Here is a 20,781-nt window from a genome sequence, read left to right as displayed (position 1 = left end):
GTACAAACCTGGAGCTTTCACACGTGCTCAAAAAGGCATCCTCGCATTAACAATGATATCAATGGAGGTCTATAAGGATGAGCGGGCATAAGAATGAGAGGATCAGTTTCAGCAGAGAGAACAGACTCTTGATGAGCCATTAACCTGCTGTCGGTGGGCTAAAATGGCTCCGGGACGTGGTTTAATTTACCCTTTTATAAAGAGGTCGTTGAATTGATGAGCCACAGGAAAAGAGTTACACCCCCGGTTTGGTGTATTAGCAATGCTGATAGTGAACAGGTTGAGTGAGGAACTGGAAGATTAGCCAATATCCCCAATCAATCTCAGCTGTCAGACAATCACTGCTACACATGTGGTCGAATCAATACGAGTTTCATCATCGTTTTAAATCTCTCCTGGAGCCTTTTTTTTACTAATATCGTTTATGCAAATGTCCTGTCACAGCATGTTAATTATTTCCATTTTAGAGGTGCGGTTTTTATGTTGGTCAGTCCTTCCATTTACCTACTTTAAAGCCCAGCCTGAATGTCTCTTTAAAATTACCCATCACCTGTTCGAGTCAATTTTCACTTTGAAATAAGCTGCCGGAGAGTTCTATGAGTTCTCCTCGCCATCCATTACAGTAACTCAATGGATAATAAAATTTAATAGACAAAAGATGGCGGGTGAAGGTCTCCGCATCAGTGAAAGAGAGTCGAGAAAAAGTGAACTATTACTGTCTGCTATATATGCGCACATGTATCTCGGCCTTCGGTGGTGTTGTTGGTCGTCTGCTGATCCATTTCATGTGACGAGACCTGCGCTCTCCTCCATTCTGCCTCGTAAAATCCAAATTAGACATAAGTGCTGAGCAGAAAATGGTAACCAGGCGTGAGCTCTTTTATTATCCTGATCACTGTGTGAATGAAGCAACAGATGAAATCCCTTATTTTATTCAACCCAAAATTAAAACTTATAGACAGATTCTTGAAGAGGTTACATACAGCCTTGCTTCATTTTGTATGCTACGCATTTGTCTATATGGTTTCATTTGCAGTATTCTTAATCCTCTAGTACTTAACTAACTAACATGTCTGCCAGTTAAACTAACGAAAAAGAAGATATTCATTATTGGTATTAATACTCCTTCATATAGCTGGAGGCCCATTCCACTGTAGGATTTCTTTGTTTACAAGTATATGTTCTACAGATGCTCCAGGTGTCTCGTTGCTCAGCTGTAAGTTCCTGTCTGCAGTGCCTGCAGTTACTGTACTTATTGATTCATCCGCATTAAGGGTCAAAGACAGTGGTACAAATTTAATGTAATGGTATGAATTGTTCAACATGACTCTGAGTTAAAGGTCTTTTATCTAATCACTGGCTTCCTAGATTTTCAGAAATGATTTTGTCCACAGAATACACACTGGACATTAATCATCTTGTGACTCATGAGATAACATTTGTATTATGTATAGTCCCAGTATTTGAGGGGAAAATGCTACATGCCTGGACGTCCTGCACTTAGAAAACTGCATGGCTCACATCCTGGAAACAATGACACACAAATCATAAGAAAAACATCATGGGACATCTGAAGTGACTAAGACCTTTTGAGCCCATGATATAATTAAGGATTTATGCTGGGCTATACACCACATTACCATAGGAAGTCTGCTTGTTCAAAGCACGCAGGCTGGGTTCTATGTCGAGTCTTATTCCTCTTTGCTTTCTCTTTTGTCACACTTAATCTTGTGTAATCCACTTAGTGTCATATCTGAAAACACGACAGGCATTCTGCTGCTCCTTGTCATGTGCTACCTTTACTGGAGCTACATGTGGCCCGCTTCTTAGCAGCAAAGCTGGAGGTTTTTGTGTAAAGGCTGCGCTCTTCGCCGCAGCAATTTGCTCAGGCGCGGCTTGGTTAAACGCGACGCACGAACACCGCCGCCAATTCATGCATTCTGCGAGACGTGATGCACCCTTGAGTTGACTCCCCTCAGCCTGCGCCGGGAAGGTTCGGGGCAGTCCTTTTGTGAATACATGCTTGATGCCAGGATAATTTACATTTGTTTATCTCTCCTCTCCCCTTACAGGGACTGTGGAGATGTAACAAAAAGAATATAAATGTCAGCCCGAGGTCAAAAGATTGGTTGATTGCATCCTGGGGCGAAGCTGTTATTCTTCAGAAAAGGCTTATGACCAAGACCCTCTGAGAAATGAGGACAGAGTCACTGGGAAATTACCAACAACGCCAAAAGGGGAAACTAAAACACTGTACCAAATCTATCTGCATCACTAAATAATTATGTTGATCTATACAGTATGTTATTTAGTATGTCATGTGGCCCAGTATGTTCTGGAATCCCAATGCAGCAGGGGCTTGTATTCCATTACAGCTTTGCTATCTTCTGTGTTAAAAACTATTATGCTCACAAGCCTTGTGACGGGCTTCTCCCTTTGAAATGTTTTGGCCTGTTGCAAGTCCCCCACACGTTTCAAATGTCATCACATTGCAGTTTTCCATTTGAAAAGCACCACCTCCTACTTAGCTCCCAGTGGCATTAGTTCAGCTCTGCAAATTGTTCACTTTCACTGGAAGCTTATTGTCATGGTAACAAAAGTGACTTTCTGCTGTAAGCTTTATGTTCACAAGCATTAGTATTATCACTGATTTTTCCAAATATGTTTTACATGACACCACTGTGACCATTGCACTGATAACTAGAATACTTTTCTGTACAGTAAAAAAACAATAAAACATTTTTTGACATATGCAAAAGAGAAAAAATACATTTCCATAAAACTATCGACTTGCATTTTCTTTGCGAAGCACATATATTTACATTCCAGAATTTCAGAATAAAGGCACGATTTCCACACTAGAATTAGCTTCTGCAGCTGTTTAGCCGTGTTATCATCGTTCCGGTTAATGCTGAAGCTCCTTCACCCCGTCCCCTCTCCTTGGAACACCTGTCTCTGTTTGTGCTGAAGGTTGCTAAATTTAACTAGCCCTGACAGCGTGGCACTTTGTCACCTGGGCATGTAAAACCAGTTCAAGGTAGTGTTTAGCTCCTGCTACTTCATGTCCTACAGGAAGCTGTGAAGATCTCTATCGTGTTAACAAAATGTTGATAACAAATGTATGCCACTGATATTTATTTATGAAAAATGAAAAAAATACTAAATTTATATTCCAAACCATGAAAAAAACTGCCTAATGTAGTGGGAGCAGATTTACACCTGATCTTTAAGGCACATGAGGAAAATTATACTCCGTTGGACTCTCTAGGTGGGTTTAATTTGATCACTGGTAATTCTCAAGGCACTTTTTTTTCCATTTTCTAATGATGCCGCCAACTGTGCTTTTTGAGCCCCTTTTAAAAACTCCTTTGTACAGTTCCTCAGAGCTTTGCCTCGGCGCGGCTCAGATTCTGAATTCCAATGAACCGAATTGACAGTACATTTACTGTGTGACATGCCCCACAGTGTGTAAGAACACTGGATCTATGTCCACCAGATGTTTTGATGGACAGAAAACGCTGAGAGGCAGAAAGAACAAAACTAAAAAAAAGCACATTCAGATGCTGCTATAGCTACTGGGGAGAGGAGTTAGAGCAGAGAGTAGTGCCACTGCCTGCTATCGTACCACAGGGAAATATAGAAGCTCAGAATTGGTGTTATACAAAGGCACCTACTAGATAAGTTCCACATCCACTCAAGTCTTTCTTCTTCATGGAGGTAATATGAGTTTTCTTCATGGTGTATTGTTACATGTACTGTTTTTCTGTGAATGACCAGCACATATGGCCACAAACTCTGGGATTAATGTCATGCCTTTTAACTCAAACTCACCAAACCATCCACTCCTCAGCTAAACGGTCCAGTTAAGTGCTTGATGCAGAAGCCCCAGATTATTATTTACTGCTGCGGCCTGTCTCGTGCCGCTGAGCTGGGAAGGCCAGTTCAGTATTGGTTACATTCAACTTATACTGCATATTGATTTTGCATAATCACTGAACGTAATGCATGCCCTTCCCTTGACTGTGCACATGTCCGAAGGAAGGTCGACGCAATGAATCCAAAGCTAATGAACCGTTAAAGGTAAAGTGAGGAACTTAATTAATGTAGCAATGGTGAAAGCTCTTTCACCAAATAGACAACACAATGAATTCACTTCAGGAAACTGAGATGTTAAAGGGCGAGTAAAGAAAATAGGGTGGAGAAGACTGAGATACGGAAAATAGCAAAAACAACACCAAAACGTAATAAAAAGTAAAACTTGTATTGTCACCTTCCGATAGAGCACATTGCCTGCATTTCTAACAAAGCATAAGCAATTCTGTTAGACAAACTACTGCACCGATAAAGATAAAGAACTGTCCTTTACAACCCCACAGCTGTTAAGGAGAATCACTTCAAGGAGTCAAGGTCAGAAGAAAACCTCATTCTGACATTATAATAGTGATGGAGCGTAGCGTCCTTTCGATGTGCAACACTTGCCGGCAGATGTAGAATCTCGCTGCAGAGCCAATAAACAGAAACCATGGTAACTTTAAGAGAGGGCATATTCATGCTGTGTTTGAATTAATAAGAAGACTCTGACGTGGGGAGCTTCTATTGGCGAGCTGGGCCCGCAGCATCAATGAAAAGACAGGGATTTAAGAACTATGGAGTATTGATTATGCATCAGTACCTAAGGCTTAATTACAGACACAATCAGGTTCGGGATTATTTTTCAAATAATATGGATTTTTATTTTGTTTTCTGTGTGCAGACATTTCATCCATGTAGTTGTTACCAGATTAGGGCCGAAATCGTTAAGATAGCACAGCACCTCCTTCATTGCTTTTTGCTTGAATGGAGGTACTGTATTTATGAGCTATAGAGTAAACCTTGGCCTATTTTCCCGTTTCCCTGTCTGCTAGTGGTGGAGCTGCTGCGTTGAACGTAATGATGTGTGATGCCACTGTAGCTGCTGACGTAGTACAGCAGCTGAGAGCGTTTATACAAAAGAATTTGTACGTATGTCTTGTTTCCAAAAACTACATTTACTGTGGTTGGTGGTTAAAAATAAATTGCTCAAGGACAGTCCTGGAACATGTGGTCCTTCCACTACACCACACAAAGGAAAAGCTTTAATACAGCACAGCTCATTCAATTGTACAATTGTAACTTTAAATAGAGGGAGTGTGAAAATCAAATGTTATTATGCTAATATTTGAATTAGGGAAACATCAACAACAAATCTTCAAAGTAAAGCTTCACTGATATATGTTTAACATATGTATTTTCAATCATATTTCCTAGTTAACGGAGAAAACTGAGCAGGTTACAGTAACTGTTGCTACTTGTACTCCTGCTGTTACTTACTGCCAAAGGCACTAACCTGTTGCTGTATTGTCATTGTTCTATTCAGCAAATCATCTTCTATACCAGGCTTTTCTGTTGATGGGCTTTTCCACTCAATTACTGCAGCTTCAACCTAATTTTCTGCCTGAACTTCAGCCTGACCCTGCTCCTCAGATTGACTTTTGTCTCGGAGGTGTTTTCTCTTCATTTTCGTCCCGTGAGCCTCGGGTCCTTTGTTCAGTTCAGGATAGTTTTCGAGTCATATGGACTTGGGTTCTGATTTCCGCCAGTTTTTCCTTTGAACTTGTCATATATGTGCTCTGAGAGGGTTCTGGGTGATGTGCTCTCTTTGTTTTGTATTTAAGCACTAGGAAGAGGGTTTGCTCTATAGCTCTTTAGTTCCTCACTGTTTGTTCCCTATCTTGTTCTTTAAAGGTGGCTCTCAGTACATCTGGTTGAGAAACCACAGGAGAATTCTATTATCTTTTGTTTGATATGTGGGCTCCCTACTCTACCCTGTAGTTCATGTAGAGGTTTGGTAAATACAGTAGAAATGACTCAGCTTAGCCATTTTGCTCTCCTTCACCAGATTCCATCATTTTGTCTATTCTTTTGGTATAGGGAAGAAAACAATACCGTAACCTTATAACAAAAGCACCTGATGATAAAGTTTTAGCTGTGTCATAGCCTTTTGGGAGGATTGTGCACAATTCTTCCAAACACGCTAAGCTAAAAATATTTTCAATGCTATGTTTTCATTAAGCATAGCATTAATGCTGCACACAGGCATCTGTGTAAAGAGAAGCTTGATCTAGAGAGGATTCTATTTCTGCCAATGCCCCTCGCTTGATGATTGGCTAAGGAATTGGTACTTCTCTCTAAAAGTAGTCCTGGGATTTAATTAGTATGATCATGTTCTAATAGACCAACCATACCAGCAGAATACCCACAATTTCACTTCTCAGACCCAGAGGAACAACTAGGTCTCTAATCTTCTGTGTCTGTATGTGTTGTTTACTTCCTATAATATCCCTGAGCCAGTTCTTACTATTTCTATTTTCTTCTACAAATTGGGATATCTGGAATTACCCATGCTCTGCATGGGGTTCGGTTGCAAAATGAATGATTAAAACAAACAAATACTTTTAGAAATCATATTTAGAACATTACGGCTACATTAAACAAGCATTAAACAGCAGATTGTCGTCATGTGCCAGAGTCTAAAAAACACAGTGTAAATATATGTACGTACCTGTATGAGCGTTATTAGTGGTATAGGTACAGGTGCATCTTTGCACGACTATGCAGCTCTTTGCATGGATGTAGAATTGACCATCACTACTATAGGAACAGGACAAGTGCTAGAAAGCATTTCCTTGAATATGGAAGGCTCCACAGATCCTTCGCGTGTCTTTCAGGCAGTGATATATTCTGCCTAAAACGAGTGGTCTCCTGTAGCTGTTTAAGTTGGTGGAAAGATTATGATGTGATTAGGAGAGCCCTCGAGGAGAACTTGACTTCTCACTGGGGTGAGCAAAGTGCTAGAGAAAGCTGTGATTTTGTGGAGCCAAATGGAACAAAGCAAACATGAAAAGGGGCCTCTTTTACTTTGATACTGTTGATCATGTCCAAAGTCAGTGGCTCTCAGGTCCCCTCTGCAGTGACAAGGGGATGTTAATTATCCTAATATATTAAAGGGCGGTGATGGTGGAAGTGATGTCCAAGTCTGTGATAACGCGAACAATGGTGATTACATCAATGATAAATTATTGCCACATACTGTACAGTACAGCCTGGGCGCTAGCTGGTCAGCTAGCAAGAACCATGAGTGTACATGTACTGTAAACAGTGTCACTGATAAAAACCCCAAATGTCCATTGTGCATTTGCAGCACTTTTAACACTGTAATGCATATCTAAATACACAAATACACAGTTTAATCTAAAACTGTAGTCTTACAATCATGGGATCTTTAATTTACATATGCCTTTTTCGACATAGCTACTGTGGGAAGAAGCATCATCAGTGCTGTGTTTGTGTCGATGCAGGAGTAATGAGTCTAGGTCAGCCATCTCTGTAGATACACATGCAAAACAAGGGAACATACTGTTGAAATGTAAATGAGAAATCCAGTCCACATACTGTACAGCATGGGAGTTGTTATGCAGTCAAATGGATGGATGGACTGATTGATTCCTCAGTGACAAATGACGTGGATTCTGCATAAAGTAAACAAAGACGTCCATCTCCTCAGCTTTGCACTACAGTAAATGGTACTTGTAAGTGTGGCCTGATCTTATTTTGGTGTGTAAATTACAAACAGCAGCAAACACAGGGCAGGAACAATGCATCTCTTGACTCTCCTGATTTTTCCCTTAATGGGGAGAATAGGATGCCTCCATCTAGAATGTCCTTGGGCTAAACAATGCTTTAACACCGCTGGTTGAAAAGGACAGCTTTTAAGTGTAACATCAGTCAAATCCTCCCTCATCAACAAACAACTTGGGCAGATGAAAAGGGCACACTGATCACTCACTCTCTCCGCTGATGTCAAAGGCAGCAGCTGTGTTGTTTTAACTGACAATATGTTAAGAGAGGCCAAAAGTGCTGTAATGGCTTCTTTGAATAGACTATGAAGACAAAGGAAGACTCAAGATGCTGCTCCTTCAAACCCGACCCACACACGCCCTCATACATCGCACCTCCATGTACAAATGTGCACCCCCTCTTTCTTAGTAACTAAGGTCAGCAGAAATCTCTCTCGCATACAGCATAAACTGGTAATGATGAAACAAAACACATAGGAGAATGCAACATACTTCTCTGAGCAAGTCAGAAGCAAAGCATCTCTGCATGAGTAAAGGCCCTAAGTGTCTAACTACCTGCCATCAAACTGTATTGTATGCACATGTAGCAGCAGAGCAAACCAAGCGCCACCTGAAGCGCAGTCTAGTAAAGATGAAATATCGATTTTCCAGACGTGCGCATTATTCGAGGCGCTTGAGCTTGGCATTCCAGGCTGTATGATAAGCCCAGCGTTCCTATCAAAATAGAAGTCAGTGATGGTTGAAGATTCAAGTCGTGGTTTTTGGCCACAGATTTCTGCACAATCCACACGCACTTTGAATCTGCTAAGTTGCCACTGTGCAGAACAGCGATTAGCATGACATTTAACTAGTGGATGAGCAGCGCAGGCTCTACACCGGATTTCAGAAGGCAGGGGGTCTGCTAAGTTGTAAAGACTTAAATAGAGTCACGCTCTGCTGTCCTTATAATTGACAATAACTTCATTTATGTTCTGCTGGATGAGGGTGGATTGACGTGACTACTATGTACTATGTACTATATGTGTGTGTGGCCATGGATAAATTATGACTGACCTCCACCAGTTTGTTGGCATGTTCACGGAACACCTGGGCATACTCCTTGACCTCCTTCTCGTTACCGCTCTTGGCCGCTTCGATGAGCACCAACAGAGGCACGTTGGTCTCCAGGAAGGAGTCTGAGATGTGGTCCATCACTGCCTTCCTCAACTGGAATGGGAAATAAGAGGTCACATCATTAATAATACAGCAAGTGAATCCACTGTGTAAGATATGGACATGATTACATATCACTTAGCGCTGTAATGAGCATAATGTGGTGACATGATCAGGTCAAAGGACAGAGAGAGGAGAACAGCTCTCAACAGGCCAGAGGGTAAATTGCTTGTAGCATTTCATTCTTCCCATAGGGACTTTTACTGAGACACACTAATAACGTTATGTCTGAAATCAGTTTATACCAAACTGGTTGTTTTATACAGTAAAACACTAAATGGACCGTGATGCAACCTTGTGATTTGTGGTGGAAGCCTGAGGGAGAAACCAACACCAAGCAGGTACCGACTTACACTAAGATGAATTTACTCACCAGTGATGAGACAGACAGTTCTACACTACAGGGCTGAAGCATCTTCAGGTTATATACATCAGTATGCACACGCATACAGTACTGTAATTTGGGTTTAATGCATTATTGTTCTGCTCTGCTTGTGAGACCACAATAGCAATTTAACAATCAGGGCAGTGCTCTCAAATTAGGTAACTATAATTAGCAGTATCTCTCAAAGATCAGTGTTACTGAAAAAATCTGGATCAGTGCTACCTGAACACACCAGATGACAGACAAAAGACAGAAATCTCCTCCGACAGGGTTTAATTATCACCTCTCCACATGTTAGAGCGATGACATTAATGTGTATAAAATCTAACATGGATGAAACAAACACTGAGCGTATCCTGAGTGGAAAGCAAGAAACAAGCTAATGAAGCAGAGAAAGGAAGAAGGAAATCTGCATTCATTTTAAATTTAAAGGTAAATTATCATTCATCTCAGAGCATATGCTGTAATTCATCATTACTGCCTCTGGTAAAAGCAACATTTGGTTAGTCTGGTGGGCAACTCTAAACCAACTAACATACTATTCTAAACAGGTTTGCTGGCTGAAGAGATGCATAGTGCTGTACATGCTTTATGGGTGTTATGGTAAGACAATACTTATCGCGTGCATATTCACTTGCATACTACGCTAACGCAGCCCAGGGCGCTGGTTGCTGGCCTCGTTAGCCTAGTTTCACAGTGGGACGTCATTGAGCTGCTTGTTATATGTGTGAAGATTAGAAATGTAAATGAAGCAACTTCATGTTGCCAGATACAGTACTGCGAGAACAAAATGGGACAAAGACAAATGCACTGAAGTGGTGTAAACATGCATATTGAATTCCAGTTAAACAATGGCAGAGCTGCAATGAGCTGCCACGACAGCAAATTTCACATCTAATCTGGAATCTTCTGTCAAGGACCACAAATGCGCCACGTTCTATGGAGACAAATCCGAGCCAGATGTTTTGTGAATTTGAAAAGATAAAATTGAAAAGAAAAGTTTTTTTTAAGTATTTTCTTAATCTATAAAGTTTATTTTTTATTACATTTTTAACACTCCTTCTTCTAAAGCATAGTATGTTTTAAATATCATGACATTCAGACTTTTGTTTAGTCATTTTTCGTATCTATTCACTACCAAAGTGGTTGCTGTAGACATGTTTGGCTTCCACTCAACTTGTATCATCTCCTTGACACAAACACATTTGTTTAAACACTCGCTCGATTAAACTTGTTACAGTAATGGCACGTACAGGTGCATGTACATAGCATTTATCGTACTGTATGTCAGCTGCCGTCACATCGGGGGACACTTATAAATGCCCTGCACTGACCGACTCCGGCTGTGGGTTTGAGGGGAGAACGGATACAGACGAGTGATTTCCCAAGTCGCAGTCTCTCCTGCACCATCAGCATTCTAATGCCCACACACTCCCACAGAAATCCATCTTCAATCTTTCAGATCTCACCTTCTTCCATGCTCCACCTCAACCGTCTCTCCTCCAGCCCCCTTCTGTATTTCACTAACACTTAAAGGAAATAGAGCTGGAATTTCAATAGATAGCAAAGGCTCTGCTCATTATATATTTTTGGAGCAGCCGTTTCCCTCCGGAGGGGAGGAGCGCCACAATGGTTCCATTGTCATCGCAACGGGTTTTGGTCCCATATATTAATATGTGCGATTTCTCTGTGCACATGATGTGATCAGAGCTGATATTGTTTCCTGAGTTTCTATATAGTTTCCTTTTTCAGAATATCGTTAGAATGCTGGCTTTCAACAGGTAGGCAATTGAGATATGCTAGAAATAAAGCACAGCAGTAGGCAAGACTGCTGCCATGATAGAGAGGCAGACATACACAATGAGACAAAATATACAGTATAGACAAATATACAACAGTGTATTGGCAGTTTTTCCAAATGTGGCAAATACTAATGTAAGAGCAGAGGGAAGAATGGCTTAAATTAACAGCGCTGATTGTTGCTTTGTGAAATAATTAAAGTATACGCTCAGCACAAATACATATCTGTGTAGCTCACTTATAAATGGGAGGGCTTCTTGATCTTCAAACATGAGATTAGCATTAATCGGGTACATTTTCCTTATAGAGGGAGAAATGTTTGCCTTTTGTGGGATCAGACACCGGCTCTGTTACAAACCTGCGCAAATTAAACTTGCAAATATGTCAAATAAAGAAATTAGTTTATGCTAAAAGGAAAGGAAAAATATAGAGAGAATTATAATGTGTACACAGACCCACATTCAGAGACAAACTCTGCTGCCTTGACTTGTTTACAATTCAGCAAAGTCTCGAACACGAGAAAAGGGTGGAAAACATGAATCTGAATTTGAAAGTAAAAATTGCGGTGGATTTCTGGATGTTTACACTCGCACTTCAGCTTCTGTTATGTTTCACTTGTGATTCAGAACACATGGCGGTGGGCCCCGCGGGGTCAGGAAAGTTTCTTATTAAAATGTCAGGAGCAATCACGGTATAAACGGCTCGAGTCACGGTTGAGGGGAAACAGCCTGAGCAAATCAAAAATTAAGTAATAGCTCTTATATATGATATCTATCAGGGAGTATGGGAAAACGATTAGCGAGAGGAGGGTGGGAAAATGAAAAGGGGAAATGGGAACTGACTGATCAGCAACAGCCAAAGATCAAATACATTAGATACCTGGTGCTATAGACACTGCTTAACAGAAATCAGTTCAAATAAAGACAAAAAAGTGCCTGAAAGGTACTTTTACACTGAAGTGTCTATGCTCCCTGAGGAGAACTGTCAGATACTGCAGCGCCCGCAGGTCCCAGCTGATCACCGGCATCACCCGCAGCCTTGACTAGCAATTGTGAGATTATCACAACAGATAGTCTGATCAAAACCTCACCTTGACTGTACGCTGTCCTTTACCCGTTTACTCTGCCGCCCTGTATATGAACAGAAACAACCCACTGGTGGGTGATGCATGTTGTGGCTTTGCGGAATCGTTCCTTATCGACATGCTGTCTGGCAAAAGCATTGTGCAAACAAGCTCTGCCTATGGTGATGCCGCTTGGGTTTGGCCAGCTGGTCGACTTACTGGACTAAATATTTGTACTACAATGTGATTTGTGTGTATGTAGTAGTTGCATTGGTAATTGTAATGTAGTTGTGTCTAAACACTGACAGAAACTGGCACTTTGGCAGCAGAGCTGAGTAAGAACAACAGCATATAAGGCTGAAACAGTTGCTTATTTACACAATCAGCCAACACAAAATGACATTAGTGCTTATTTCTGGCTCCTTGGTGAATGCAATTCCAACACTTGATTCCTCTAAAGCTCTATATGCTGTCTTTGCGTTTACTGCTTCTTGCCTTTTTTTATTTAGCTTTGTCCAGTCAACAATATGCTCCACAAAAAGTCAGCTTGTGTATTTTCCAAAGCCCGAGATAACAGGGAATTTGGAACAATTTAGCTAATGAAATTTTAATGCACAGCCTCGAAACTGTTTACATAAAACAGGTAGAAAGGCTTCACAAACAAGCTAAACAAAGAGTTACAGCTGACAAGATTCGCCGCAGCTGCTCCTCAGCTGACGATAACCCTCAACAATTAAAAACAGCTGTACTAATCAACAAACTAATGGCAGAAACGGAAATGTTTTCCCAAAGCAGAAAGAGAGCGAGTGTAAAAGAGAGAATAATATGTGAGGCAGTTATGCTATAGGGAATCCTGGAATCAGCCATCAGTCAAAATATGGCCCAGAGAGATGGCTTGACAGATGCATTCATTACACAGAGGGTGACAGGGGGTAGAACACATGGCTCATTTCCAGCAGATTTGTCGAGCTGCTTACGTCGCGAATGCTAATTAAAGGATAGAAAGAAATTAGAAATCGCAGAAATATGCTACAAGTTGAGGCTAGTTTCTATTACAGAGTCTGTCCTGCTAATTTCCATAGCTACCTGATCTACAGTAAAGCCAGACCATCATCCTCCCTGTTGCGCTTGTGTTGTTGACTAGTTTTGGTTTTAAAAGTCAAAAGATACAGCCTTCATAAAAAATATAACTTACGACAAGTAAACGCACAGAATAATAAACTACACTTTTTATAGTGATGTGTGAATGGTTGCGGTTTTGCTTTATCACTTCCTACTTCCTCCCTATACTGTAATTCCTCTAAAGGACAAGAGGCTAAAAGATGCTCATTTAATGGCAGCTGCGACTGCGCTGGAGCTCTGATACCACGAATAGGGGGATTATCATATCAGTTGGATAAGTGCACATTTTGTGCGTTAAAATGAACAAGCTGCTCCACGCTCACGTCTGTCCGTCCGTCCAGTTAAACTGCACTCGTACCAAAACAAGTGTGTTTGAGCATCAGGCAAGTGTTAACGTCGCGTCTTGTCAGAGCTGCCTCCTCCCAAAGTCACTCAATGTAAACTTACAAGTTTGAAACTTTGCATAAAGTTAAGCCAGACTCTATATAAGAGTAGTCTCTCTCAAGTGAAACAAGTCTTTGTCTGGTAATGCTTTAACTAAGCAGGCCTTAATTAAAATGCATTACCTCACCTCTTAATGCATTTATGCAGAACACTGACGTAGTCAGGGGACAGGAGGAATGTTATACCATAAAAGACCCTGATTTGTTGCATCTACAAGGCTTCAAAAACCACTTTGCTCACTGGCTTCCACTTTGGGTTGTATCAGTCTCTTGGATAATTACTGTGCTACAGAAAACAAAGGCAACTCATTAGCTTGACGTGTTATTTCTTTGATATGTTAAGACAACTCATGTCATATCAAATTTCACAAACGAAGGCTAAGGCTCAGTTGTTTTCATATGAAGTTTGAATCAAATTTCATCTTCTTGTGATTTCGAATTAATTTAAACCACTGGGTGTGATCCTAGTGCTACGAGCACATGAATTCATTGTGCTACTTTACAATGTACACTGTAAGCTCTGCTGTAGTATCTGGTACTTACGGTACAGTACTTCAATACTACATGCAAAGGCAGTGTAAGGTCAGGATCAGTGGCACAGGAATATTAGTCGTGCAGCTTTTGATTAGGTTTTGTAGTTTGGGTGTGAAGGAGATTGAGACATTCAGAATTCAAATTTTGACCTTTAATCGTACCTTTAATGAAAGTGGTATCAAAATATTCCACAGCTCTGAGATTCATCAGTTCATGCGGCTGAAACAAACATTAATTTTAGTATGAAGCAGACACTAAACACAGTACGAGTCTACAAACCAAAAGAGTGAAACCTGATTTAGTTTATTTATTTTATGCAACTGCTCCGTGATTAAGGTTAGGAGATGCTTATAGTCAGTAAAATACCAGTATCTTGCTTTTGAAGAGAAACCTACTGTAGTAATGTGTATTAGTGAAGCAAGTTTAGTGTGACATTATTCAAATAGTCTCTCGCTGAAACTCGGTCCTGCATAAGACTGGAAGATTGTAGAAGAATTGACATTGTCTAAGAAAACAGAGTTGGGCAGACATGCTTGACAGCTACAGAATTGGCCCAGAATAACAGAAAGCTTAGTCCTTCTTGTATGTAAACAAAAAGTGTATTAAAGGAAAAAAAAACAATGCCACATGTCTCTGTGGTGTTGAGTCTTATCTGCTCTCATTTCACAAACACCGTCTGTCATTTACTCTCCTCTCTTGTATTCTGCGAACGCCGCTTTAGACAGATAGAGACCCACAGTAGATGTTTAAACGAACAAGCGCTCCTCCACTCAAAACGTGTCGACGTGATCGCTCCATCGCTTTACGTGACGCCTGCGATTTGCCCCGTGGAAGCCGGCTCCAGCCTCCCGTGTGCAGTGATCCTTTGGTCTTGGAGTTCAGAGAGGACGCGGCCGCGGTCGCTCCGCCGCGTGTTGCCGCTGCCGCCAATTTCCCTGAGTGGCTCCGTTGCACAGAATATTCCGCGCCGCATGACGAGAACGGGCTGTTGAGAAGTGGGGCTGCATTCAGGAAGCACAGCTAATGTCCCGATGGCGTATGAATAGGTCTGCCTTTTCCCGGGGAAAGGTGCCTCCCCAGTTCGCTCCGGATTCCACTTACTGGACAAAGAGCCAGAGGAGCGAGACTGTACTGCCTCGGCAGAAACAGGAGCTCATTAGGTGCCTTCCCTTTTAATTCACTTTGGCCATTTTGTCATGACGAATGCATAGAGCTCTGAATCGCATCATAATGAAGGTAGACAGATATCACTATCATGACACGAGGCATCGTCTTATTTTTTGCTACTGGACGGCGGTTTATGAAATACTGGAGGCAATTTGACTGAAGCTTCTTGATACATGTACGATGTCTGCGAGCTTTCAAACCACAAGCGGAGCAGGAATCAATAAATGCCTGCTACGGTATATGTCTGATTGTCTACTGAAATGTTTGGCACAGCATTAGAGTATTCTTCCCTTAGTCTAGCGATCTACAAAAAAACATATATTGTTGGGATATTGATGAAATAAGACAGTATGGGATAACTAGAAAAAGTAATTTCTCGAGAAATTACGTGGGAGAGCTGATCTGCTGCCGCAACGATGACAAACGCTGATTAAGCTGCTGACCTCCAAAAGTTGACTACGGCAAAACGATGAAAACGATGAAAACAAGAAAACGTTGACAAAGATTAAAATGATGACAAAAGATGGCGATCAAAAAGATGATGATTAAAAAGATGACCATGGTCACACTAAGACAAGATTAAAAATATGACAATGATTCAAAAGTTGACCAAGGTAAAAAGATGTCAAATATTAAAAAGTTGACAATCATGAATTAGCTAACTAGCTTTTTAATTTGAAGAAAGTATTTGTAAATAATTAAATAATAAATAAAAATAAAATAATAGCAAATAAAAAATAATAGTTTAATAACTATTAAAAATTTACCAGTCAGAAACAAAAATCTTGCCATTTAGGGTAATAAATTACATTGTTGCTTTTATTTTGAAAGGATTTAGAGGTTGTGTGTGAGTGATTACTAAACTATAAAATAGTCATTAGATAGTCATAATTTATCATTCACTAGCAAGAATAGCCCTATTAAAGCAAAAAATTTAGATTAAGCCCTTTCAGAATAAAAGCACCCTAATAAGTGTGAGTGGTTATTTGCTGAACTCTTAAATAGTCTCATTAAAAATTGGTAAGTATTCAGAACCAGAAATGTTCTAATCAATCTTGCCATTAAAAGGTAATAAATTGTAATTGGTGCTTTTATTTTGAAAGGATTTAGAGGAAATGTGTGGGGGTAATAGCGTACCTGTTAATTAGTCTTTAAATAATCATAATTAACCATTCAAAGGCAAAAACAGTGCAGCTAAAGCTAATAAATTGCATTGGTGCTTTTATTTTGAAAGGACGTATAGGAAGCATGTGTGGGTAATTACTAAACTGTTAATGTATCTTTAAATAGTCATAATTACCCATCTAAAAGCAGAAATATTGCTATTAAAGCTAATTATTTGGCTTGGTGCTTTTATTTTGAAAGGATTTAGAGGAAGTGTGTGCTTAATTACTACACAATCCAATAGTGTAGTTGAGTAATCAGTAATAAGCATGAAACTGCTGCCTACACTGAGCATCAGGAGTTTGACCTGTCAGTGAAATCTGCAGCTGCGCCGTCGCCATGGAGACGAAAGGCGGGAAAATCAGGCTCACTCTGCTCTGTAAAAGCAGAGTTTCACCCTGTATAAACAGGCTTGTTCCAGCTAAACCATGATAGTTATCACAAAAATTATTTCATTTTACGAGTCCCAAGGCTTCAATGAGCAAATGGTGTGAATTTTATGTTTGAGGACAAACGTTTGTAGCCACAGTCGCAATTTCAAAATATGTCTCCTCCTTTTTTTTCTCCAGACGTCTGCCAAAAATTATCATTAGAGTCTATGGGAGAATTTCAGGATCTCTCTGTGCTTTGAGGTCGATAGCGACTAAAGTATAAGTCTGAGGGTAAAGCCAGACACATCATTAGAAAGAAGACAAGTATGACTACGATTTAGTGAAATAATTACGTTGATAGAGTAAAAATTGTGGCTGTAGTGACAAGTTAGAGACAGAAGTTCTGTCTTAAAAAAGCGCACATTCTCACTGTAGCTGTGACATCACGCACTCTAACTGACCCAATACACACTAATGGAAAAGCTGAAAATTTAACAAAAACCACACCATATTTAAACGTTCACGAGTCAAAAAGTATAGAAGATACGACAACGCTGATTTACGAGGAGAAAGTTGAGCGATGATGGACGCTTTTGAAGTTGAAATGACGTTTCTACGCCAAAGTATGACGATGATAGACGCTGATGAAAAGAGGGAAGTTGACAAAAAGTTGAACGATGATTCCCATAGACGACCATTATAAAAAAACGATGAAAAAAGTTGAATAACATTAAAAGTTGAAAAGCTGAAAACATAAAAAGTAATAGCCCACATCTCCTAAAGATGACACACGTTTAGAAAGTTGAACGACGATTCTACGATGAAGCGTTAAAAAGTAGATAGCAATCAAAAAAAGGGCGGAATAAGTAGAAGAAGAATAATAATAATAACTAGAAAAAGTAATTTCTCGAGAAATTACGTGGGAGAGCTGATCTGCTGCCGCAACGATGACAAACGCTGATTAAGCTGCTGACGTCAAAAAAGTTGACTACGTCCAAAAGTTGACTACGGCAAAGCGATGAAAACGAGAAAACGTTGACAAAGAATAAAACGATGACAAAAGATGGCGATTAAAAAGATGACCAATGTCATACTAGGACAAGATTAAAATATGACAATGATTCAAAAGTTGACCAAGGTAAAAAATATATCACAGATTAAAAAGTTGACCAGAGTGCATTGTTGACAATCATAAATAAGCTGACTAGCTTTTTAATTTGAAGAAAGTATTTGTAAATAATTACCTGTGTAATAGTTTAATAACTAGTAAAAATTTACCAGTCAGAAACAAAAATCTTGCCATTTAAGGTAATAATTTACATTGGTGCTTTTATTTTGAAAGGATTTAGAGGTTGTGTGTGGGCGATTACTAAACTATAAAATAGTCATTAGATAATCATAATTTATCATTCAATAGCAAGAATAGCCCTATTAAAGCAAAAGATTTAGATTTAGCCCTTTCAGAATAAAAGCACCCTAATAAGTTTGAGTGGCTATTTACTGAACTCTAAAGTAGTCTCTATAACGATTGGCAAGTATTCAGAACCACACATTTTCTAATCAATCTTGCCATTAAAGGTAATAAATTGTAATTGGTGCTTTTATTTTGAAAGGATTTAGAGGAAATGTGTGGGGGTAATAGCGTAACTGTCAATTAGTCTTTAAATAATCATAATTACCCATTCAAAGGCAAAAACAGTGCAGTTAAAGCTAATAATTGGCATTGGTGCTTTTATTTTGAAAGGATTTAGAGTAAGCATGTGTGGGTAATTACTAAACTGTTAATCTATCTTTAAAAAGTCATAATTACCCATCTAAAAGCAAAAATACTGCTATTAAAGCTAATTATTTGGCTTGGTGCTTTTATTTTGAAAGGATTTAGAGGAAGTGCGTGCTTAATCACTACACAATCCAATAGTGTGGTTGACTAATCAGTAACAAGCATGGAACTGCTCTGTACACTGAGCATCAGCAGTTTGACCTGTCAGTCAAATCTGCAGCTGCGCCGTCGCCATGGAGACAAAAGGCGGGAAAATCAGGCTCATTCTGCTCTGTAAAAAGCAGAGTTTCACCCTGTATTACCAGGCTTGTTTCAGCTAAACCATAATAGTTATCACAAAGATTATTTCATTTTTCGAGTCCCAAGGCTTCAATGAGCAAATGGTGTGAATTTTATGTTTGAGGACAAACGTTTGTAGCCACAGTCGCAATTTCAAAATATGTCTCCTCCTTGTTTTTCTCCAGACGTCTGCCAAAAATTATCATTAGAGTCTATGGGAGAATTTCAGGATCTCTCTGTGCTTTGAGGTCGATAGCGACTAAAGTATAAGTCTGAGGGTAAAGCCAGACACATCATTAGAAAGAAGACAAGTATGACTACGATTTAGTGAAATAATTACGTTCATAGAGTAGAAATTGTGGCTGTAGCGACGAGTTAAAGACCGAAGTTCTGTCTTTAAAAAGCGCACCCTCGCACTCTGGCTGTGACATCACGCACTCTAAATGACCCAATACACACTAATGGAAAAGCTGAAAATTTAACAAAAACCACACCATATTTAAACGCTCACTAGTCGAAAAGTATAGAAGATACGACAACGCTGATTTACGAGGAGAAAGTTGAGCGATGATGGACGCTTTTGAAGTTGAAATGACGTTTCTACGCCAAAGTATGACGATGATAGACGCTGATGAAAAGAGGGAAGTTGACAAAAAGTTGAACGATGATTCCCATAGACGACCATTATAAAAAAACGATGAAAAAAGTTGAATAACGTTAAAAGTTGAAAAGCTGAAAACATAAAAAGTAATAGCCCACATCTCCTAAAGATGACACACGTTTAGAAAGTTGAACGACGATTCTACGATGAAGCGTTAAAAGTAGATAGCAATCAAAAAAAAGGGCGGAATAAGTAGAAGAAGAATAATAATAACTAGAAAAAGTAATTTCTCGAGAAATTACGTGGGAGAGCTGATCTGCTGCCGCAACGATGACAAACGCTGATTAAGCTGCTGACGTCAAAAAAGTTGACTACGTCCAAAAGTTGACTACGGCAAAGCGATGAAAACGAGAAAACGTTGACAAAGAATAAAACGATGACAAAAGATGGCGATTAAAAAGATGACCAATGTCATAATAGGACAAGATTAAAATATGACAATGATTCAAAAGTTGACCAAGGTAAAAAAATATATCACAGATTAAAAAGTTGACCAGAGTGCATTGTTGACAATCATAAATAAGCTGACTAGCTTTTTAATTTGAAGAAAGTATTTGTAAATAATTACCTGTGTAATAGTTTAATAACTAGTAAAAATTTACCAGTCAGAAACAAAAATCTTGCCATTTAAGGTAATAAATTACATTGGCGCTTTTATTTTGAAAGGATTTAGAGGTTGGGTGTGGGCGATTACTAAACTATAAAATAGTCATTAGATAATCATAATTTATCATTCAATAGCAAGAATAGCCCTATTAAAGCAAAAGATTTAGATTTAGCCCTTTCAGAATAAAAGCACCCTAATAAGTTTGAGTGGCTATTTACTGAACTCTAAAGTAGTCTCTATAACGATTGGCAAGTATTTAGAACCACAAATTTTCTAATCAATCTTGCCATTAAAGGTAATAAATTGTAATTGGTGCTTTTATTTTGAAAGGATTTAGAGGAAATGTGTGGGGGTAATAGCGTAACTGTCAATTAGTCTTTAAATAATCATAATTACCCATTCAAAGGCAAAAACATTGCAGTTAAAGCTAATAATTGGCATTGGTGCTTTTATTTTGAAAGGATTTAGAGGAAGCATGTGTGGGTAATTACTAAACTTTTAATCTATCTTTAAAAAGTCATAATTACCCATCTAAAAG

General features: G+C 39.4%; 1 protein-coding gene across 1 annotated transcript in view; it reads right to left on the bottom strand.

Moving 5' to 3' along the window:
- Window positions 1-20,781, bottom strand: part of ctnna2 (catenin (cadherin-associated protein), alpha 2) — a 212,535-nt gene that overhangs the window by 43,573 nt on the left and 148,181 nt on the right. Inside the window, exon 9 of the mRNA XM_029159636.3 lies at window positions 8,709-8,861. Within this exon, the coding sequence (XP_029015469.1) occupies window positions 8,709-8,861 (153 nt within the window). The remainder of the gene's footprint in view (window positions 1-8,708; window positions 8,862-20,781) is intronic.

Source organism: Betta splendens, chromosome 1 (genome assembly GCF_900634795.4).
Source record: "Betta splendens chromosome 1, fBetSpl5.4, whole genome shotgun sequence".
NCBI classification, from domain to species: Eukaryota; Metazoa; Chordata; class Actinopteri; order Anabantiformes; family Osphronemidae; genus Betta; species Betta splendens.
The sequence above is the reverse complement of the archived record's forward strand: the minus strand, read 5'-3'. Positions and strand labels throughout refer to the sequence as shown.